The sequence below is a fragment of the Aotus nancymaae genome, unplaced genomic scaffold (assembly GCF_030222135.1).
Source record: "Aotus nancymaae isolate 86718 unplaced genomic scaffold, 86718_ANA_hifiasm-v0.15.2.pri h1tg000019l, whole genome shotgun sequence".
Classification (NCBI taxonomy): domain Eukaryota; kingdom Metazoa; phylum Chordata; class Mammalia; order Primates; family Aotidae; genus Aotus; species Aotus nancymaae.
Genome location: NW_026988431.1, coordinates 27,055,410 through 27,079,464, shown reverse-complemented (window position 1 = coordinate 27,079,464; position 24,055 = coordinate 27,055,410). Strand labels below are relative to the sequence as shown.

The 24,055-nt window shown below is 40.7% G+C and overlaps 1 protein-coding gene across 2 annotated transcripts in view; it reads left to right on the top strand.

The window, feature by feature from the left end:
- The window catches only part of CPNE4 (copine 4), a 490,322-nt gene that overhangs the window by 299,270 nt on the left and 166,997 nt on the right, over positions 1-24,055 (top strand). For both annotated transcript variants that reach the window (XM_012451237.2, XM_012451238.2), the window contains exon 3: positions 16,214-16,393. In XM_012451237.2, the coding sequence (XP_012306660.1) occupies positions 16,214-16,393 (180 nt within the window). The remainder of the gene's footprint in view (positions 1-16,213; positions 16,394-24,055) is intronic.

Genomic DNA, 24,055 nt, shown 5'->3' with positions numbered 1-24,055 from the left:
GCCTAGGATGTTCAAAGGAAGAGCAGAGAGGCCAGAGTAAAGGGTAAAGTGGTATTATATGAGATAAGAATGGTAACAAAGAGTGCTTGTGGGCAGGGAGTCAGACTTTAAAGATTACAATGAAAACTCTGTGTGAAATGGGGAGTTTTTGGAAGGTTTTAAGCAGAGGAATTCTATTCTCTAACTTGCATTTTAATATGATTAGCTTCTCCATTGAGACTGGATTAAAGAGGACAAGGGAGGTGATGAAGAACTAGTTAAGCCAGTATCCTAATAATCCAAGAGAAGAGAGAACAGTGGTTTAGCATAAAGTGGCAACAGTTGGGAAGGTGAGAAGCAGTGAAATCCAGTATCTATTTTAAAGGTAAGACAACAGGATTTGCTGGTGTGTTGGTTATGAGAATATGAGAAAAGGATGCATTTGGTATGACCCTAAGGTTTTTGCTTGACCATCTAGAAGAACGGCATGGGAGGGAAGTAGTTATTAGGAACTCCATAGACATGTAAAGTTTGAGCTGCCTCAAAAATGTTCAGGGGAGACATCTGGGCCTGAGATATCTGTTCATATATTTTATTTAAAACCATGAGATTGTGTAAGATGACCTAGGGAGCCAGTCTAAAGAATTAAGCCTTTGATCACGGCAATACGGACCACTGAGCACAGACATTTCCTTATACATAGATAAGGAGTTCCTACTTGAGACAAGACTAGGAAATACCCAGCTCTATCAGCCACAGGCCAGCTCCATCTGAAGGCACAGTGACAGTTTGAGCCTTAGTGCCTTCTATGAAACCATATCCCCTACCCATCTTACCTGGTTATAAACTTGTTTCTTTCATCCTTGAGGTCTAATGTATGCATTGTCTCAAGAAACCGATTGGTTCTGTGGGTAAAAGATAGGAAGTATTTCTTCCCATTCTGTGCTTGGTATTCTTGCAGAAGAATTAGGGCAAGTTGCTTTGACATTCATGTATGGTATAGAGAGAGGTAACTGGGACATGATGTGGGGAAAAAAAGGCAAATAAAATCAAACAAATAAAAACCTGGAACAGAAAACCTGGCTTTGTGTTCAGCATTGCCAGGGGCAAAATGTGTGATCTTGGACAAGTTACTAAACTTCCTCAAGTGTCAGTTTCCTCACCTATATAGAGACGATGTTGATTGTATCTACCTTCCAATGCTGGTGGTGTGTAAGTTCAACAGCAAGTAGATGTTCAAGAAATGTCATCTTCTTTCCTTTACTGACCATAGTGGCCGGGGAGAAGCCATTTAAATCCACAAAATAATCCTTAAATTTCCATGTTAGTTGTTTCTTCTCTACCAAGCTGTCTACGTTCCTATAATCACATTGCTTTAAGGTTACCCATGATTTGTTTTAATCAGGTGTGGTAAGATGTGCAGACACAGAAATGACTGTCCTGAAAGAAGACGCTTATACTCACAGTTCCTTAGAAACAGGAGGCACAGCCACAGGGGGAAACAGTGGCATTGGTCAGGAGGCAGAGGGAGTGAGGGGAAAATGTAGACAAGAGGCTTTTCTCTGTGAGCAAAAAGTGGCAAGGCAGGATAGGCGGGTGTAGGATTGGCAGTTTAATTTCAGTAGCCTCTGAGGCAGAAGAACTGTGTCTAGTTGTACTTGGTGATTAGGGCAGGGGAATGGCCCAGAGTTTAAAAACTGAGTAAAAAAGATGGTTAAAGGCAGGGGCTCTGGACTAGTTTGTCTGTGTACGAAAGTCTCTGCAGGTGAGCTTTTACTATCTCCAAGAATTAACTGGCCTCAAGAGGACCAATCCCTCCAGGGTTAGCAGGTTCCACGACTTGAAAGTATAAAAATATAGAAAATAAAAAAGCAGCCTGGTCAACATGGTAAAACCCCATCTCTACTCAAAATAGAAAAATTAGCCTGGTGTGGTGGTGGGCGCCTGTAATCCCAGCTACTTGGGAGGCTGAGGCAGGAGAATCGCTTGACCCTGGGGAGAGGAGTTTGCCGTGAGCTGAGATTGTGCCATTGCACTCCAGCGTAGGTGATAAGAGCAAAACTCCATCGGAAGGAAGGAAGGAAGAAAAGAAGGGAGGAAGGGAGGGAGGGAGAGAGGGAGGAAATGATGAATATGTACACATTCTGTTTTGTTTACGTGTTTGTGCATTTGCATTGAATCACAAAAAATGACCTCATTGGATTAAGCAAAATCAAGAAATTGCAAATGAACCATGGATAATCCATAACCACTACACATATCCTCTAGGTAATTAAAAACTATCCAGTCTCTGGCTATCAAATCCAGTTTAAACAATAACAACAACAACAAAAACCCCAAAACCCCATATTTAAAACTAGGCATAGAATTAGAATTCCAGAGTTGGAAGGAACCTTAAGAATTAGTTCATTCCTCCTCCCTTCCCCCATCTGTTGCTTAATTTTTTTTCTTCATGCCCATTAAGTGGTGTCTTTGGGTTTTTCTGATTGTGTGAATGGCCTTCTCTTTATGAAGCCAAAATTTGCATCCTTTGGTTGCCCGCTTGTTTATTCTTGGAAGCCTGATGTCTTGCTGCACAAATACAAAAAAACATTCAGCTTAGCGACCAGCATAACTGCCAGATCAGATAAGATGTGTGTAATGGGATAGCAGAACTGCTCTTACTACCACAATGAAGAGCCACTTGTATTTGTCACATGTACTGTATAGCTGAAGATGCTACTTATGATAATTTATTTTCTGTCTTTCTTTGAGTTGGGGCAGGAATGCCTCCACTGCAAGACACCACAGAGTGTGGCCAATAAATGCTGCCACATAGAATATCTTTCCTGTGCAGTCAAGGATTTCAGCAGAATGAATGCGACCTTTGCTTTAGGATGGGTGGAGATATATCTGGCTTAATGCTGAATCCCTAGGTCCCAGTGCTGAAAAAATCATATGCACTCATTCAGTCTTCTTTGAGTAAATGCATAGAATTGAGTAAAAATTGCTAATTGGAATCATTTTGAAAGAATTTGCTTTAGATGAATAAATAAGACATTTTAAAAGAAGGTTTTGGTTGTTTTTTTTTTTTTAAAGTCCGCTAGGAGGCTGAATTTATGCACTGAAATGATTGATGTTGTCATAAGAAAACAGTATACTTTGGGTTACATTTCCTGAGCCTTCTAACCTGTTGAGCAAGGGGCCAGCATAGAAGGACTATTATGTAGCTTGAGAAAGAGAATGAACACTGGGGACTTAGCACAGAGCTCATGATAAACTCTTGAAGCCCTCTATCTATTGTTGGTTTGCTGCTTCTTTGTGGTCCTGAGAGTGTCCAGCCCTGTGCTTACAAAATGTAGGCATGCAATAAACATCAATCGCTTGATCATTTTAATGATGCTGACAGTGATGGTAGTGTGATGGGAAAATCACTTAAGATCTGGCCCCACTCACTAATAGTTCTTTCACCATATGAAGGACACAACAATGTCATCTCTTCATTGTATCAACATAATTAATGACAAGTCAGTAAGAGTGATGCCAGAGCATTAGTGGGAGATGCCTCTAAAAGAGAGATGATACTTCATAAAAAGAACCATTGTATGTACTTAAAGACAGGGGAAGCAGAAGTTTTAGAATGGAAAGGAGAAAAGGAAGACAAGGATTTTTAGCTCTTCTGATAAAGAAATTACCTTGCAACCATCTTAGGGTAATTTCCATAATGATTCATTCAACCCAAGTAGTTGGTAGTGAATTGAAGATTCATTGAGATTAATTTCCTGATTACCAATCCTTTTTATTTATCAAAAACAGAAATAGGAGAAAAAAATCTGCATTTGGAGAGCTTTGTGGTATGTGAAGTAGCTTGAATCTTCTAGGGTAGAAAAGGAGTTGATATCATCTGTTACAGTCTAGAACATTCTAGTGCGCAGCCTATTGCAGGGCAGAGACAAGGCCCAGACACTCAGGGTTCAAAAAGAGAATATGATCCCTAAACTCTGGGTGTCCATCTCACCCTGCTTTCTGTCAACCCTTGTGTAAGCAACTTCAACTCTTACATTAACAACTGTAGTAAAATGTTGCAAACCCTTTGGTTTCAAGAGACAGTCTTTTAGAAACTAGTAAAACAAAAAGTGATATATATGAAAATGGGACAGGAGTGGATGCCAGTCAGTAGGCTACTGTGGAAAAAAAGTCCAGGTATGAAGTTAGTTACTGCCACACGGACACTACCCTGGATTTGTCACTGGGCAGGACCTGAGACTCATGCCTGAACAAAGCTGTGTGGCCCTACTTGACTGTGGGGAGGAGGCAGGGGACCTGTGGCACATATTGAAATGTACCCCAGGCTGTGCAGAAACACAGATGTCTCTGCCACTCTAACTTCTGAGCTGGTTTCATGATGGTAAGAATTTGTAGTAACTTGGATTTGGCTTCAGATAGAGGATTAACATGTTAGGAGGAGGTAGGGGAGAGAAGTTGGTCAAGAGAGACATCAGGGAAGAATAGAGGGAGGGCCTATGGAAATTGTGCAAAATGCCAAACGCATTCATAGGTGTCTTGTTTATTAATTTATAATAATAAATACTGAACAAACAGTATGTTGTTGGCACTTTACCAAGTATGGAGTATGAAGTCAACTTGCCCTACTTGTGTTTTAACTTCTTTGCTCTCAGAGAAAATGCCTCTAAGACATGTAACAGAGATGTCTATTTTCTTAACGCTCAATGCAAACATCTTAAAATGCCTTTGGTTGGATATTAATATATGTATTTCATGAGAGAGAAAGAGAGGGCTAAGTAAGTTTGGAAAATATTAGAAAACTTAACACATTTATTTGCCACAGAACTCTTTGAGACCCTTTAAAATGTGTTCTGCATGATGAGTTTCTAAGGGAAGGGTCTAGTAGGAAGGGTTCTCAAACCTTATAGGATTGCAGAACAATTTATTTTCTGGAGCTGCCTGTAGAGCTAGTGTTCATGAAACACACTTCAGGAAATGCTGCTCTAAAGTATTAATCATCCCATTTAGGGGACATCAACATCTGATGATGATGCTCTGCTGTGTGAGCCCACCAACTCAGTCTGGAGACGTGTGAGGTACTCTCTGACTGATGTTTGAGCAGTAGGGTTCCTGAGCTCTGCTTCATTTCCTGGCGTGGCCTAGTTCCATAGGGTTGCTTTTTAGGAAACTTTTTTTTTAGATCTTGTTTCAGATGTTGTGAGGGATAGGCCTTACTGACAAAACCACAATGAAAGGCTGAATGTGTGTATGTGTATGTTTATGTTTAAACCTTGATGCTGAAGTCTGGGCCCTAGACCTTGTAGGCACCGTGTTCACGAAGCTGTAAAGCAGTTTGGTGTGATGAGATGAGAACTGCACCAGGAGTCAGGTGATGTAGCTGGATTCATAGCTTAACTGCTAGAGTATAGTTACAGAAATCTGAGAGTGTCTTTTTTTGGGGGGCTTAGGAAGGGACAGGGTTTCACTCCCGTCACCTAGGCTGGAGTGCCGCAGTGCGTTCACGGCTCACTGCAGCCTCGACTTCCTGGGCTCAGGTGATTCTCCCACCTCAGCCTCCTGAGTAGCTAGGACTACAAAAGTGTGCCACCATGCCTGGCTAATTTTCCATATCACATTTCTAGTAGAGACAAGGTCGTACTATTTGCCCAGGCTGGTCTTGAACTCCTGGGTTCAAGGAATCTGCCTGCCTCAGCCTCTCAAAATACTGGGATTACAGGTGTGAGCCACTACACCTGGCCTGAGAGTGTCATTTTAATATCTATGGACCTCAGTTTCCTCTACTAAAAATTAAACCATAGGAATAGATGAAGAATGACATACGTGTGACACAGGAGAGACTCCTACTTCTATGTTCGAGGTGGGCATTGCTAAGTGATCATTCTTCTCCCTAAATTCAGAGACAGCTTCAGATATGTTCCCCACACCACATTTCCACCAATCCCTCAGAACTGAAAGACAGGATGAAACCTACTGCCATTCCCATCCTTAATGAATTCTAAGAATTTAAGATCCAAGGTTACTGCTATCAACAACATATATTTACAATCCTACCTTTTTCATTGTAAGAACAAAGTATTAGGGAAGGGGTGAGTGCCTCCTAATTTACAACAGAGTGCCAAGGGAAAGAGCAGTGGGCATAAGGGTGATGGGCTCCTCCCTAACCAGTGGCATTTGGAGAAGGTCCACTTGGATCAGTGGACTAATTCACATTTTGGGCAATTGGGAATTGACTAAGAAGCAGGACAAATATTTATGATTTTAAAGGAGTTGGTGTGGAGGGGGAGTTGGAACCCAGGGAAGCTGATCCCAAGCTACAGGGATCACTCACCCTGCCTTGGAACACCTATCGTGAGGAGGGTTGAGGCAGGCCTCAGCAAGGCCACCTTCCCAATCTGCTGTCTGCTGAGCATGTCAGACTTGGGGTGCATATGCAGCATCCCGCAGATGACTTTCTCTTCACTATTTTCAAACATCAATTAATAAGAAAACCAAGGCTCTCCATCCTTGGATGACCTCTCTGGAGGACTCCACAGCTGTGACAGAAATGAGATGGTAGGAACATCCTGTTAATAACCAACATCTGAGTGAAGTGAAAATTGCTTTACACTTGTGTGGGATTAGACTCCAAGCTTCTATAAACTGAGGATCTGACAGTCACTGCAACTTCGAGTGACTGCAATCCAACACCTTCCTGCTCCCAGTCTTGGCAGGCTCTGCCTGCTTTTAGCAGGCAGGCATGAATTTTGTGAGGCAGTTTCTAATTGCTTGATATTTGTGTGCCAGCTTACAGCTGGAGGTGGGGGGTGGTATAAGGCAGTTGATTTAGGACTGAAAAGTATCTTTTATGTCATAGAATCATATCTTGTCCTCTGGCCTGGAACATTTTGATTTCTCCTGAGCTCTTCTAGAGGGGCTTTAGCTAAGTGGAAGGAACTCGAAGAGCAAAATGTAACAAGAGGAGGAAGAGAATGTTTGAAGATTGTGAAACACTGTGCTAAGTGTAGTAGGCACTCAACAGTCACACTAAAGAGACTTTTCAGGGTTTATTGCCCAGACGAGGGTGTTTGGAGCATTGAGCATTCAGAATGGCCCTACTTGAAAAATTGCTATGGTTGTGGTACCCCAATAGATTTGTCTTCTTCAAGAGAGGTGCTATGTCACGGGAAACAGCTTTAAGGGAAATTTCAGGTAGTTCCATCACTCAACAGCTGTGTGATCTTAGGCACGTTAACCTTTTTGATTCTAAGTTTCCTCATGTGTAAAACGTAAATAGTAATATATGGTTGTTGGAATGATTAAGTGGAATAAGGTATGTAAGGTGGTTCAAATAATGCTTGGTGCACACCTGTTGCTCAGTCAATGCTCTTTGTGATCCCTTGTTGAATGACATTGGTGAATAATGTTATTAACAATGTTGAATAACATTGGTGATCCCATTGTTGAATAACATATGGTGTTGTCGCTAATAGGAAGTTACCACAAGAATCACATGGATAACCAGTTTTTAAAGTTTTAAAAGCCCATAATTCATTAATCATGAACCACCAGAATGGACACAGTTTCACCTGCCCTTGAGATTTAGAAGCTCTTCCAGGTTCTGTAATATCTGGAGACATTTTTAAGAGCATCAAGGAACCAATCAAAGTTTCAGCAGAAAAAGAGATATTCATGGAGGGACCACTTTGTGATGTGTGGGCAAGGTTAAAGGAACCAGCAAGAAATTCTGAGATGCCCTGGGACTAGCAATAGTCGGAAGCTACTATTAGAGGGAATTGGTGGGCAGGCAGGGGGGGCAGTGTTACTGGAACCCAGGGAGAGCTGGAGCTTTGCAGAAAGGGCAACCAGGCAGAGGGTACACCGTGGGTTCCTCCTATCTTCCAGTCTCCTACTGGTGCTTCCCACTGGCTGAAAGAAGGCGAACTGGCAAAGAAACCTGAATGAAACAATCCACATGTGGGCTGGTCTCCTGGGACACAGCAGAGAAGAAAGACCTGGGGATGTAAAGGAGAATGGGTACCATATTCACTAACTCTTGTTTAACAAATAGGGAGTGTGCCAGTTAATGGAGTGCTTGATTGGATAAAACATCCAAATAAGCCAACTTTCCCCATGATATGATTATTTCTTTCATTCAGTCCTCATGTCCCGTAGTGACATAAGCAGCAGTCAAATGGTAGCTTCCAAAGAAGCAAAAAAGTATTAACATACAAAGTCTGATCCAGAGGCTGAGGTGTGGTATTCAGAGCAGATCACACAATAGTCCCGGTTCCTGGTCGTCATCCACTTTGGAGCTGAGCCATAACAGTTGGAATATAATATCATTGGTTCTAAAACTTAACTGTGCATTGGAATCACCTGGGTAGATTTTTATACTGCTGATGCTTAGGTTCCTCCATCACTGCAGTTTCCAAATTAATTGGTTTGGAGATCCCCAGGTGGTTTCAACGCATGAAAAATTTGAGAATTACTAGTATATATGTTGACATCACCTGGGAATCTCCAGACCAACTAAATGTGTATCATACAGGATTTCACTAATCTACAGGGAGACAGAGCTGGCGCAGGCTAGAGCAGTACTGTCCACATGCGGCTATTCAAATTTAAACAAAATTTAAAATCCATTCTTCAGTCCCAGTAGCCACATTTCAAGTGCTGAATAGCCACATATGGCTAGTTTGGACCATGAAGAACATCATGGAAAGTTCTATCACACAGCACTAGGACAGTGATTAGCCCCTCAAGCTAAGTGGACTGGGGCAAAAGACAATGAGGCATAAAAACTGAGAAACCAGAAAACTGAGCCCCACAAACTGGGCGCTCACACTGAGGAAAGGGAACAGCTGTGGTGGACATGAGGCATTTGGCACTGGAAGACGTATCTGAGGTCTATGCTTGTTTGGCAAACCAGGCAGGATTGGCTCAGCCTCTGTGTGGATGGAGCCAGCACATTGGAGGGACTGAAGAGGGCAACCAAGGAAGAGGAAGACCCAGATCCCATCATTAGCACTTGAGACCTCTCTGATGGTGCCTACAGGGTGATACTCACTTCATTTACTTCTGAGTCACATTCCTGAGCAAAGTGATGCAACCCTGCTGTCTGCTTTGAATAGCATAAGTACCAGGCTATGTCTACTCATGAAAGAAAAGTCTAGCTCTAGGTCCTCCAGCATGTTCATCCCCCAGGGCTCCATAAACAGATCCCAGTGTGCACCAGAGGCCCTGTTACTTGAGAACCAGAATAAGTGCATGGTAGGAGGAGGGAGGGTTCAATGGATTGAGAGTGGGAGAAAGATGCTTGTCATGCTGGATCACTTGTTCAGTTTAATCTAGAGTGTTAGAAGTTTTATTGGTTGGTGGGTGAAGAGTGCTTTTTTGGAGATATAGCTGTTAAGTGGTGCTGCCAGTCTCGATGTTTCTTAAGAGAGGTAGGATGGTGTATTTGTTTGCTAGGATTGCCATAGCAAAGTACCACATATGGGGTGGCTTAAACAACAGAAATGTATTCCTTCACAGTTCTGGAAAATAGAAGTCCAAGATCAAGATGTCAGGATGTCTGCAGGGTTGGTTCTCTCTGGGGTTACTAGAAAGAAATTGCTTAACGCCCCTCTCCTGGCTTTTGGTAGTTTTGCTGGAAATCTTTGGCATTTCTTGGCTTGTGATGAGGAACAAGAGATTTCGCTACTCTGATCTCTTCCTTTGTGTTCACATGGCATTCATGTCTGTGTTCATGTCTGCATCAAAATTTCCCACTTTTATAAGGACATTAGTCATATCAAATCAGGAGCCCACCATACTTCAGTTTGACCTCATCCTAACTTAATTACTTCTGCCACAATCCTATTTCCATATGAGGTCACATTCTTAGATACTGGTATATGAATTTTGAGGGACAAAACTTACCCTATAACAAATGATATAGTATAATAGAAAGAGCATATATTCTAGAGTGAAAAAGACTAGATTTGAGTCTTACTTTTGCCACTACTTTTCTGATGCACAGTTTTATTTTATCATTTGCAACATTAGAATGATATATTATTAGGATCATTTGTAAAATGATAAATCAGTGTTAAAATGAACCATTATTTTATGTATCCCTAGGAAAGAAAAAATTGTTTCCTATTATACAATGGCATATCATCAATTATAATATGCATCCCAATTTAAAAGATATTCAAATTAAACAATGGTGTGTCATCAATTATAACATGCATCCCAATTTCAGAGATATTCCAATTAAACAATGGTATGTCATTAATTATAACATGCATTCCACTTTCAGAGATATTCCAATTAAACAATGGCATATCATCAGTTAAAACACGCATGCCAATTTCAAACATATCAAACTGTGGAATGAAAGCGTGTTTTAAAGTTGATGAGGGTAAGACTTGAAGAAGATAAGACGTAAGTGCTTTCTGCCTGAGCAGAAAAAGTTACCATCACTGTCGGTCAACACCTAATTTGCCATCTATTTCAAGAAGGAACTTAATAATTTACTAGACAGGAGTCAGCTTCCACCCAAGTTGTTAAGGAGAAACAAAGGCTATCAAAGACTCAGGCATATTTTAGTCTTAGGAACTAGTGAGCAGGAACCCCTGGTCCATGTGGCAGATCAGCCAGCCAGCCAGAAATGATGCAACCTCAGTATGTAGACATATCACACAGAAATAGCACAAGTCAATTCAAGTTTCCACATGTGACTCTTCACACAATCAGCAAACTGTTAAAGAGTTTTAATCCTATCAAAGTAGAAAAACCATTTAAATTGAAAATTAAAACCGTATCTCGTCAGCACCAACCTGTCTCTGTTGAGTGATTTTGAGACCCGCAACTTGTTTGTCACAGCTACAGGGCAAGCCACTAACTCTGAGGCCAGTCACTTGAAATCAGCAGTCACAAGCAGCTGAAATCCTGAAATTGAATAATGCTATTTCTGGTGGCTTGGTGATTCATTTTATTATCTAACTTTCATGTGGTTTAATATGTTTCTTTAGAAATCATATGGTTTGAAAAATTGCCTGTAATAAATTCTTTATTTTTGAACATAAAGAAAATTAGTCATTCTTTATTCAGAGAAAATTAGTTTAAAATATTAGAGAAAATATTTACAGAATATCAGTTTGAAGGAATACCTAATTATAAGCCTGCCCTGAGGCCCTCTTGTCTCTTTCTGGCCTATGATGTATTCTTTACCAAGACCTATTACCCATGGGATGATAAGAGCCTGGATTTCTCCAGGAAACCTTAGAGCATTCAGTGACTGGCAATAATTTGGGTTCCTGCCTTCACCTCCTTGCCACTGGTAGCATCACACGATTTAGCTCTCACCTCTCCTGCAACTTTGCCTGTGGCAGTTCCAGCCCTTGGAAGTCCCAGAGAATAGATGGCCATTGCACAAATAGTCTTGAATTGTTTGTTGATGACAATTGACCTTGTCCCCCACACAATCCAATTTCTATGGACAGTATTCAGGGGCCCCACTGTATCTTGAATATGTTCAGTACATAAACCAGATCTCCAGAGACACAACTGCAGTCTCAATCATTGACTTTCCCTATTGGTTCCACATTTTATGTTGGTTATCTGGCTGATGCATTACTTTCAGCAACAGGATTTATGAAAAAAATGCTTCAAATTTACATAACTATGTAGCATAGAGGTAAAATACACAGACTCTGGAGCTTAACTACATAGGTTCACATCCCACCTCTGCTCCCTGCAAGTTGTGTAAAATTGGAAAAGTTATGGGGGTCTCTGTATCTCCCAGTAAGAGGGAATAATAACAGTACCTACCTTATAGTGTTATCATAAGAATGAAAAGAGAGTGCTGGTCAAAAGATTTGAAAAGCTACTTCATCAAAGAAGATACACAGGTGGCAAGTAAGCGTACAAAAAGAGCCTCAGCATCGTTAGTTTTAGGAAAATGAAAATTAAAACCACAATGAGAGACCATGCCTACTAGAACTTAAAAAGTTAAACAAAATTCTCTTTCACTCCTATGTATTTACCCCAAAGAAGAGGAAATACATTCCCATACAAGGGCTTGTACATGAATATATCATGCAGTTTTATATGGAATAGCCAAAAACTGTAAACGATTCAAATGTCCATCAGTAATTGACTGGGGGCAATAAAAGGATAAACCACTGATACGACTACATGAATACGTCTGAAAATAGTTATATTACGTGAAAGAATAAAGACAAGACCATAGATTGTATAATATACATTTATATAATATTATGAAGAATACAAACTAGACTATAGTCTCAGAAAGCCGATCAGTAGTTTATTGGGAATGGAAAGAGGGAAGGTTGAGAGGATGAGGTAACATGGGGTGTGAGGAAAGTTTGGGTGCATAGATAGGCTCACTCTCTTGATTGTGGTGGTGTTTTCACAAATATACACGTGAGAACATATTGAATTACATACTTTAAATAGATGTAGTTTATTATATGCCAATTGTGCCTCAATAGTTCTGTTTTTTAAAATGAGCACCACGATACAGCAGGCCTTCCAAAAGTGTTAGTTGTAGCTGACTTTATTGATAGGCTGAAAGTGTTTTAGACGATATTTTTTAAAAGCTTCTCATCAGAAGCAATATTCAATGATTGAGTCTCACCATCACACCATAATCCAGCTACCTTTTTCCTTTCCTTCTAAGGATGCTCATGAATTGAGGAAAGCAGTCCAGACTTTTAGGTCAGAAGGCATGAGTTCAAGTGCCCACTCTGACATTCAGTACCTTGTGCTGATATTTAACTTTGACTTTTCTCATTTGTAAAATAGTATACATCTACATCACATGATTGCTATAAGAATCAAATTTTAAAAATGGATTTGAGCATGTTCTGTAAACTATAAAGCAATGTGAATATATCAGTCATTACAACTGGGGAAGAGATAAAATAAGCATTCACATTTGGCAGACTGGATAAAAGAGGGTAAGCAAGATTAAAATAAAACTTGACCTCACACAGGAGCACAAGCTAGACCCTACATCTCCTCATTTCCCCTAGATGGAAATTCTCTACAACATTTTTTTAAAAGTAGAGATATCTGGGTCCTACCCTATAGTCACGAAATCAGAATCACCTGGGGTTAGGAAACAGGAATCTGAATTTTAAAGAAAGTTCTCCCAGTTGATTAGGATCCAGCTGATCATTTCACCAGTAAGCAAATGATCTTTTGGAAACAACTGCCTTGACCCTAATGCCTCTCAATGAGAAACAAACAATCCTAGGCCCTCTTGCTCATGTGAAACCTGGATTTAGCCACCAGAAAAAATAATGCATCTTCCATAATAACTGGAAATGCAAAATATTCTAAAACGTCTTTCGAATATGCATTTATTATTGCAAGCACTTCCCTTATCATCATTTTCCTGAGCAGTTATATTCAGGATTCTTACTGGCTTTCTGATTATCCTTGGAAATTATCTGTCTTGCTGACGCGAATGTTTATCACTTAATGTCTTTCCATCTTGTCATTTCCCTCAAAAAACCAAGTCACTCAGTGCTGGCAGTTTACCTTGTATACTGTGTCTGAGGTGTGTGACTTGATGCCAACATGAACTTTATATCTATAAGAGAATGCCATTGGAAAATCAAGAAGTGAGAAGAAAAGTACCAGATTTGGTGCACATCACTTATTTGTGCCCTTTGAGGTGGTGAAAGGAGAATAACAAAGACTAGAGTTTCCATCACCTGTCTTCTATCATCTAAACCTACTCAGCACTCTCTTCCAACAAGGAGAGAAGGTGCCCTTTCTGTGTCTTGAGGATGTCAAATTCACCCGCAACATACTTCTTGGGGGTTATTTCCAAATCCTCTATCAAAAGACACAACATGAATATAATTAAACCTCTTATCGTATGGTTCATTATTCCATGAATTTGGACCAGATGTTGCAAAAATGCCTCTAGAGGCCAGGCAGAGAGGTTCAATGAGGGAGAAGGGCCTGGAAGTTGCTGTGAGAAGCGAAGAGTAAATGCTTTGTCTGGATGGGACAGTGTCCAATTGTTGCCACGAAGAAATGTGGCCCAAGGTTGCCAGATATTCCAATTGTTTTCTAAAGGAAGGGTAATAAAAACAGCCACCTTATTAAGTGGGAAAATGCAGGGAAAAATACTTTGAGTAGGACAAATAAAATACCTTCAAGTCAGCTTATGCTTGCAGACTGCCAGTTTGTAATCTTGAATTTCCGTTATTCAAAACTATTATCCCTGAACAACAGAAACAAATTATGCTGATATACTAAATTCTTGTACCTGCACAATCAGCCAGTGGCGTAATCAGTCTCATCACCTTCTGAATAAACATTGCATAAGAATATAAAATTTAGCTCAAATAGAAGCTGGGTCTTCCTTGTGAAGCTGGAACAGTCAGATAACCATTGGTCTGAACAATAACTTGTGAAATTTTAATCAGCAATGGGCTGGAGATTGGTTTTCTGTATACCTATTTATTGGACGGGGACATAATCAGAATGACACGCTTCTCCTTCCAACCCAGATTTTCCATCCAACCAGTAATGGCAGGCAGTGTTCCTTAAAGGACAATTTCCTCTCACACATACCCCTGCACAGGAAGGGCTAGGGCTGGAGACAAAGCACTGAAATGAAGAATGTCAGGTGGCTAGAACAAATATCAAATTTTCTTTACTGGGCAACATAGACACGCATAATATGGTTAAGAACCGCTCTCCCTTTATTGAGAGACTGTTTTCCTTTACTCATATGAAAGTGAGGTAAATGTTTTTCAGTTTGTGCTAACAAATATCAGAAAGCATCCAATAAACCATGTTTCTATTTGAAAGCTGACAGTACATTGAGGCTTCAGTTGATTTGTAAAATAGGAAGGATGAGTATCTCCAATACAGAGAAGCTATAGAATCTTGAGTTAGCTATAACTTAGTCTTGAAAGGCTTCACAGAATATAAATGGTTTTGTATATTTTTACTTGTGACAAGTATATAGGAAAAGAAGCTTAGTGATAAGGATCCTAGCAGAAAACAGATGGCATACCCAGACAGTTTAACCTAAAGGGCTGAACTCTTTACAGGGAAATGGGCAGGGTTAAAAGAGCCAACAAAGAAAGTGAGGCATCCAGGACATCAGAGATAGCAACAACAGGAAGCCATTACTACCCCTCAATGTGCAGGGTCAAGAGAGAGGGACTATGTTACCAAATCCCAGCAAAAGCTCCCTGTGCAGAAGGAAGTCTGCTAGCAGAATATTGTGTGTAGAGACGTGCCTGCACCTCTCTGTTCCCCCATTCTCTGATCTCCTGCCAAGTCCTCCATTTGGCTGACTCCAACCAGAGCCCAGAGCGTAAGGGTGCCAGGAAAATCAGTCTATGACATCAGCTTCACATGTCACAGAATAGTGCAGAAAATGTCAGAGATGTATAAATATCTGAGAGAGGGGGACGACTGAAAAACTATTATTACAGAAGACAAAGGAAATCATAGCTCATGGAATGTTAGAGCAGAAAGGAACTTTTTATTCTCTAATCTAATCTTTCATTTTGTTGATGAGAAAACTGAGGCCCAGGGAATTGAAATGAACGGGTGAACATTATACACTTAATAAAGGGCATACTTGAGATGAAAGGCAGTTATCATCTTATCTATTCTCATGGTTTTTCTACTTCATTATGCTGGAAATCATGGGTGAGGAAACTCAGAGCAGAGTTGCCTAAAATGAGACACCTACATAGCAGTTTCTCCATTACTGTGCCCATGAGGCATCACTAATCAATTACAGATTTCTTTCCTCCTGAGCCTAGATGTGACCTCAGGCACATTAGGCAGGGCAAGGTTGAATCAATCATGAAATGCATCAATCAATCATTTATGCACCTGCATAAACCCAGTGTACTCAAAATTTTTTACTGTGCATAATGTTCACCCACTCATTTTAATTCCCTGGACTTGTTTTCTCATCAACAACATGACACAATGATATAATGTCACAATTTTGTATAATGCAAACTCATACAATGAGCTCTAAATCTTCAAGTTATTTACATGTCTAATATTATTTTCTTCCCTAAAACTCAACTCATTATCTGAAGGTATTGCCTGTACTTTGTACTTTCAGACTGCCTTCTCGATGACTTGGTGGGGAACATTTATGGTTGGGAAGAAGAGAAGTGGCCTGAGGTGAATTTGCTTGAAGGGTAATAATAAAAAAACGTTCTAATCTCTTTCTCTCTCCTTGCAGGTTGACAGGACTGAGGTGATTCGCACCTGCATAAACCCAGTGTACTCGAAACTGTTTACTGTGGACTTTTACTTTGAGGAGGTTCAGCGCCTGCGGTTTGAAGTCCATGACATCAGCAGCAACCACAATGGGCTGAAGGAGGCTGACTTCCTTGGCGGCATGGAGTGCACACTTGGCCAGGTGGGTCAACAGACATCCCTTCCTTTTCCTTGGCACCTTAGGGCCTTTCTTCCTTCCGCTTTGCCCTCTCTCCCCTCATCTAATTCTTGCTTTTTCCTATTGATTGTATCTTCTTTAACACGTAGCATTTTACGACTTCCCAGGTGGTATCATATCCATTATGTTTATGTAGAGATGATTCTGCAAGTCTGTACAATTTCTTACTTTGAAAAATTTGTAATTTTCTCTTCTGAATTCTCCCACTGTGTCAGTCATTTATTCAGCAGCTATTATTGAACACGTATGTGTCTGGCTCTATGCTCTGTTCATGTGTTTGCTGTAGCCTTATCCTGTTCCATTATAAATTTCCATCTCCAACTCAGCTGTGAGAACCACCATGCAGAAAGTATTTCTCATTCACATTTACTCCACATCTCTGGTACCAAAAATAGCCCAAGGCAGGGGCTAAATAGATACTCAGTGAATGAATAAAGCTCTTCATTCTCCCAATAATAATGTGAAATAAGTATCACTATTATATCCATTTTGTCAGTGGGAAAACTGAGACTCAGAGAGGTTAAGTGGTTTGATGAAGATTCCACCCTAATAAGTGGCAGTGTTAGGACCCTACTAGGCCTTCCTGACTCTAAACTTCATCATTTTGCTTCTATAATACCTTTCCTTTTTTCCTTCGCTTTCTGTTGTATACAGAAATGTGGTGAGTCTAAATGAAAAAAAAAAAAAAAAAAAAAAAAAAAAAAAAAAAAAAAAAACAGTCCCTGTGCCCAGACAGTGGATAATCTTACTGGAGAAGACATAGTAATATGCACCTCGAATAGAACAATTAGTTACAAAATACTCTGGGCTCTCTATATAAGGTCATGGGCCTTCAAGGAAGAAGAGCTTTTTTCTACTGGGTAGAGTCAAAGAAGGCATTGTGGGACCAAACTCTGAAAAACACATGGTCTAGGGATTGCAGAAGAAAGAGGAGGGGGTCTTTCAAGTAAGAAAGCGATATGAGCAACTCATAGGGTCAGAACAAATGTGGAGGGGTATGGAGCTGGAAGAGACCACTTTCCCTGACTGAATCAAGGTCAGGTGTTCATTTACCATGAAACTGATGAAGCTTAAACTTCAGATCCCGTCTCTCATGTGGGCCCCTTCCAAGGCTCTGTGTCACATTTTTATTTTTTACTTTTTTCTCAAAGAGAGATTCCAAATTATATGTCTAAGACTCACAAAACCTAGTTACACCTCCTGTCAAGGTAAGGGTCAGGTTTAAGGATTTGTCAGGAAGAGTCTACCTGACAAAGAGATGGCAAGCATTGTGCTTACCTTGTTTCATGCCACTTATCACTAAAATAAATTTCTCCCAGTGAGCACTAAGAGACAAAATAGACAGTGTCCTCAGTTACCCTTTTCCAGCAAATATAGTGATAAATTTTCTTATTCCTTTAATGAAAGTCAAAAGCCCAATATTGAAATACAGTTGCGGGAAGGCAGAGAGAGAATCTGAAATATTCTCCATTAATGTATGTTCTCTAATGACTTTTGAAGAGTTGATGGCAGATAGTTCTAGGATCTTGCTGGGTGCAGTGTCCAGTAAGTAGGTATTAAATGAATGAATACACTGTGGATTTGAGACAAAAGCCTATTTCTATTTAAAATTGATTAAAATGGCATATTTTATAGATATGTAAGCCATGCGAAGATTCTCCCTTAAACAATGGGCATCCCTCCTGCGTATAAATGTTATATTTAGTCACAAGAAATAAAGGTAGATCCATGTGGGAATCCATATGGACAAAAGGTCTTTTTTTTCCTCTGGTCCAAAGCTTTGATAATTTTGTCTATTTGAATGACCCTCAAACCTACATCTTCTGTCTCTCACAATGCTCATCTTTTAAAAGCCAGTAAGTCCTTAATCCTCTACCTTGCAAGTAAGACAGGCATTGTGCTAGGTGCCAGTGACACTGTGGTAAGCCAAAAACATAGTCCTTGCCTTCAAACAGCAGTTTAGTTGGGGATAAAGATGGAATGAAAATAATTACACAACAATTAATTAAATGGCAACCATCATAAGCTTTGTTACAGAGAAGTACAGAATAAGAGAGCAAGCATTGGGAGACTGCCATCAGGAGGAGTGGGATCAAAGAAGGCTTTCTAAGAGAAGTGACATTTACACTGACTCGAAGGGAGAATGAGAGTGCCTCAGGTGAGAAGAAAGAGGAAACACATTCTAAGCAGATGGGAACATTATACACAAAGTCTCTGCATTCAGGAAGGAGTTTGGCATATGGTGCAGAACATCTTCATTTAGTTTTTCCAAGAAGCCAACTCTGAGGTAGGAAGTCAAAGGAGGTGAAGGAAACACCATAGTGGAGAGAAAAAGTGAGACAGAAGAAGGAGTCTACAAAGGAAAGTGGCCAGGTAGCTACACCATAGGTACCTGGAGCTTAATTCTGCTGGGGAAATTCTGAGAGCAGTGTAGTGCAGACATTAGAGATATTTCATCCTAGGGATGAGGGAATTGGGACATTTATACACCCTGTGTATATATACTCACATCAGTCATTAAGAACCATTCCTAAGGTGGGAATGAACATTAATCCTCTGACATATCTGGCCTACTGTGCAGGTAGCAAATTCCAAATATCACAAAGAGCTCACAAGCAAAGAAATACAGATGCAGGTGGCCGAAGTCAGTGATAGGCACTCAAATCACAGGGCCTGGGAATATGAGCGGGGTGCCGACAGCATCTGTGGATTGCCTGTTTAATACCCAATCACCCACTCTTTTAGCTGTTGACCCTGATCACTTTCTGATCATTTTATACCATGTAGCCATGTAGAAAAGAGCCCTATCCCTAGCTTAAGAGTGAATCCTGAGTAATCTCAGCTAATCACATGAATCTTATCCCCCACTTGCAAGAGCTTGGTTTAGAGGTAGGCATGTGTCCAGTAAGACCTGTGGTTTTTTTCTTGGAAAGGTTTCCTAGCCTAAAATAAGAGACACACATGAAGAAACAGTTTCTCTTTTCCTGTGATTCCTGGAATAACAGCAACCATCTTGCAGCAAGGCTGAGGATGAGAGCAACCCTTAGCGGAGGTCAGAGCCAAAAGAGGTGAAGGCTTGGGGCTGACATTCTTTACCTAGGACCCACTCTATCTATGGACGCTTTATTATGGGAGAATAAAATGTCCTGTCATTGAAGCTCTTTGGGATGGGAACTTTTATTCCTTAAACTAAAAGAATCATGACTGATATAGCACATATGAGGAACTAAAAAGAAGATAAGGCTGGCTGGAGTGGGGTGAACAAAGGGAAACCAGGGGGTTGTGTTGGATTAATTTTCTTAATCTCTCAAAAGAAGGAATGTGTAGAAGTGAGCACTGAGAATGCAGTTACAAATAGTCCTTTCAAGATGTTTTTGATACTTTTGAAAGAACTTACATACTGAGTATTTCATTTGACCCTCTCAACAGTGTGGGAAGGACGGGAGTCATTACGTACATTTTATAGTTGAGAAAACTGAAGATCAGAAAGATTTAATGTCTTGACAGAGCCCAAAGCAGAAGTCAGGAGCCTTAGATTCTTAATCTAGAGCTTTCTTCTGTCATGGCCTAGGGATGGATAATGAGAGGCTACCTGTTCTGAGAACTCCTTTGAGATCGTGGCCTAGATGAAGCAAATGAGCAGCAAGTGACTTGTTCAGTGTGGCTCTAAACCATGTTTCCCAAGTTGTGCTGATCCACTTTCAGGTGGCATGCTGGCCTCTCTGGATATCTCTCATGTTCATTGGCACCCACCCTCTTATATTGTCAGCCATGTGATTGGTGGAGTTAGCCTTTCTCACACTTGTGCGGTGGACACTAATTGGCTTAAATGAATCAGAGTATTATATTTGTCTGGCCACAGTGATTGGTTGAAGGAAAGTCATGGTGACTTTTTTAACACTATAAGTTTCAGACATTCATTTATTTCTTATTTTAACGACATAGCAATTGCATGCCAAGCTTTCATAACAAGAATTTAGCAAGTACCCTGGATATGCTGAGTTTATTTGGGCTAGGTGCTGGAGACATAGAGATGAAAAAGAAAGACAGAGGCCCTGCCTACTTCAGAAAAGCTTATAATTATCTGAGAGACACAGACTGGTAAATAAATAATCAGAATGCATATTACTAAGCACTACAATAGAAATATGTTCCAGAGGCTGTAGGGGAAAAGACCTCTACGTAAAGCAAAGCAGGGGAATCTCACAAGAAAGGTGACTCTGTACCTGAATCCCTAAGGATAGTAGGAATTCACCAACAGAGAAAAGAAATAAGGTCAATTGGGACAAAATGACTGGTACACGCAAAGACACAGCATCATGAAGGGAGTGGCAGAGAACGCTTAAGTGACTCAGCATGGCTGGGCAGTCAAGTGAGGATGTGAAAAGGGTAGAGGATGCCAGACAGAAAAGAAACAGCCTGGTCCTGATGGTTTTAAGTGCTTTTCTCTAAACTCTGGAGAGCCTGGACTTGATGCACTAAGGTCCTAGTAACTGGGAGAAGGACCAGATTGGATGTGTGTATTAGAAAGATCACTTCGGCTGGGCATGGTGGTTCACACCTGTAATCTCAGCTTTTTAGGAGGCTGAGGTGGGTGGATCACGAGGTCAAGAGTTTGAGACCAGCCTGGCCAACATAGTGAAACCCTGTCTCTACTAAAAATGCAAAAAATTAGCTGGGCATGATGGCAGGCATCTGTAATCCCAGCTACTTGGGAAGCTGAGGCAGGGGAATTGCTTGAACCCAGGAGGTGGAGGTTGCAGTGAGCTGAGATTGCGCTACTGCGCTCTAGCCCAGGTGACAGTGCGATACTCCATTTTTTAAAAAAAAAATCACTTTGGCATTCCATAAAGGGTGGGTGGCAGGGAAACCAATTAGGATACTAGTGCAATCACAGGAAGGAAATGCAGATGGCAGTAGTTATGGAAACTAAAAAAAGGGGCCCAGAAGAGAGCCTGTTGAAGAGCAAAATCCACAAGCCTTGGGGATGAGGTGAGAGAGGAAGACTTTGCAGGTGTCTGACTTACGTAACTGGGAGAGCGATTTGGCTGTCTTTAAGGGGAAATCAATCATGCCCAGGAGTGGGGTGAGGAATGTAACATGATGCTGACCTGTTAAGTGCAGATGTCTGTGGAGAACTCAGAGGAGCTTGACAGTTGGCAGCTGACATGGATATAGAATAGACTATATAGATTTGGGAGCTTAATTCCTGTAGGTAATAGCTGCTAATGTTAGACTAGATGAGATTCTTCGAAGAGGCTGTTTTATCTTTATTTTTGAAAGGAAATTTTTTTAACATGCCATATAAATAATTTGAACATGCCAAATAAACAAATAATAAAGGATTAAAAACATCAAGGCGTATGTAAGGACATCTCTTTCCATTATCTTTCAGATAAAAGTATGAACTTGATGTTGTCTTTTAAAAAAGTCTCCGTTGAGTGTTTTCTACATGTGGAGTAATATGCCAGACAAACGCATCTGTACTGAGAGCTTTGTGAAGGATGGGCAGAACTCCTTTACCCTTCGTGGTTTCATAGGTTGTGACACTTTGGTGTGAATGAGAGTTTTGCTCTTTCCTCTAAATTGCTCCTCTCCAGTAGGATCAAGCAAACATAAAAAAAAAAAAAAAAAAAAAAAAAAAAATCAGCATTTTCCTTCCTTAAAACTCCAGAGTAAAAAGAAGTTTCCTTTTCCTGTGTTCTGCTTAGATAGGCAGGGAATGGCTAGATGCAAATGTTAGCCACCCTCAGACAGGGCAGGGTCAGAGTCTCAGGTACTGTTTCATAGCGCTCATGAGCACATGGTATGGGGCCTGACGGTCTGGGGTCAAACCCCAGCTCAGCTGCTCTCAACTTGTTTGTCGAGAGGAAAATTACTGCAGCCACTTAAGCCTCAGTTTCTTCATTTGAAAAATGAAAATAATCATAGTGCTGACTTCAAGAAATATTACAGGATCAAGTAAAATAATGCATATAGGCTGGGCACAGTGGCTCATGCCTGTAATCCCAGCACTTTGAGAGGCCAGGGCAGGCAGATCACGAGGTCAAGAGATGGAGAGCATCCTGGCCAACATGGTGAAAACCTGTTTCTACTAAAAATACAAAAATTAGCTGGGCGTGGTGGCACACACCTGTAGTCCCAGCTACTCGGGAGGCTGAAGCAGGAGAATCACTTGAATCCAGAAAGCTGAGGTTGCAGTGAGCCAAGATCACCCCATTGTACTCCAGCCTGGCAACAGAGCAAGACTCCGTCTAAAAAGATAAATTAAAAAAAAATGCACGAATGCACATAAACTCATAAAGTGCTTAACAGAGTCCCTGGCATGGAGGAAGTACTCGGGATGGGGAAGCTGTTATATACGTGGCAAGAATCTAGGAAATGGTGGGAAAAGGCAATGCTTATAGAGACCAACATTGTTTTCAGAACAAAGGGGGAAATGTAAAGGGTATAAACATTGTGAGAGACCACCTACATCCTGGGCAATTATAATAGTCCAACTGAACTTACATTGTCTTAGGTTTGTCAAATATTCACTTTTAAATATTGTGAGTGTGAACACAGGCATGTGTATTTATTCTGATACTATTTTTAAGTAAAAATTGTTTTAAATTAGGTCTCTAAGTAATTTGGACAATTACTATAATTTGGGCCTTAACAGTGGCAAGACAGGGATTGCCACAGTTAAGGCCCTAAAGGAGAGATAAAGTGACTTCCCCAAAGCCATGCAGGAAGTTACAAATACAGAGTCTGCGTCCTGAAGGCTTTTGTAGTACTCGCTCTGTCTGGCTGAGTTTGCCACATTCTCACTCTGCCTTGTGAAACAGCAGGACTCCTGACCTTTAGGAAAGGAAAATAGCAGCTTTGAGCATGCTAGAAACTGGCATTGGTCATGAAGTTGGGTACAAGCACAGCAAGTGACTTCACGCTGAGCAAAAATGCCAAATAAAGCAAACGAAGGCTCAGGTCCTCGAGGAAACTCAAGGCAGAATTGACCAGTCTTGACAGATGGATGAGGGGTATGCATCACGAGGACATAGGGTACTCAGAAGCTGCTTTATTCTGGGTACGTTTGGAGACCTTCCTTTGATTTCTGTTGCCCAAAAGAAATCAAAGAGCTAAGCTCCTCTTCTGCTCCATCCAATAGCGGGTATGCCAAAGAGAGATGTGATCTTTGACTGCCCAGAACAGCAAGCTGATCTTCTTTCATGTGATGCCTTTATTTTCTCTTTCACTGCTTATTAACTCATTCATTCATCCTCGTGTTTTCCCACTTCATACACCAAAGACAGTGAAACTGAGTCATAAATAAGAAAAATAACTTTAAAAAAACTGTTTTAACTCTAGGCACTTTTATTTAGTAGGCCCTGGGTGAGGTGGTTGCTATACTGCACTTAATTTAATCAGCACGTCTTTGGGAGGTAGGTACTACCATTATTACCATGTTACAGCTGAGGAAACTGAGACTGAGTAAAACTAGGTAAGTTATCCAAGGTCACACAGCAAGATGTCAATCTCCTTAGCTCCAAAGCTTTTCATGATCTTTTCCATCTATTCTTATAGCTTGCCACTAACTAGTATAAATGATCAAGTAGCATCTACTAATGCAAAGCCAAGTTGGAGCTG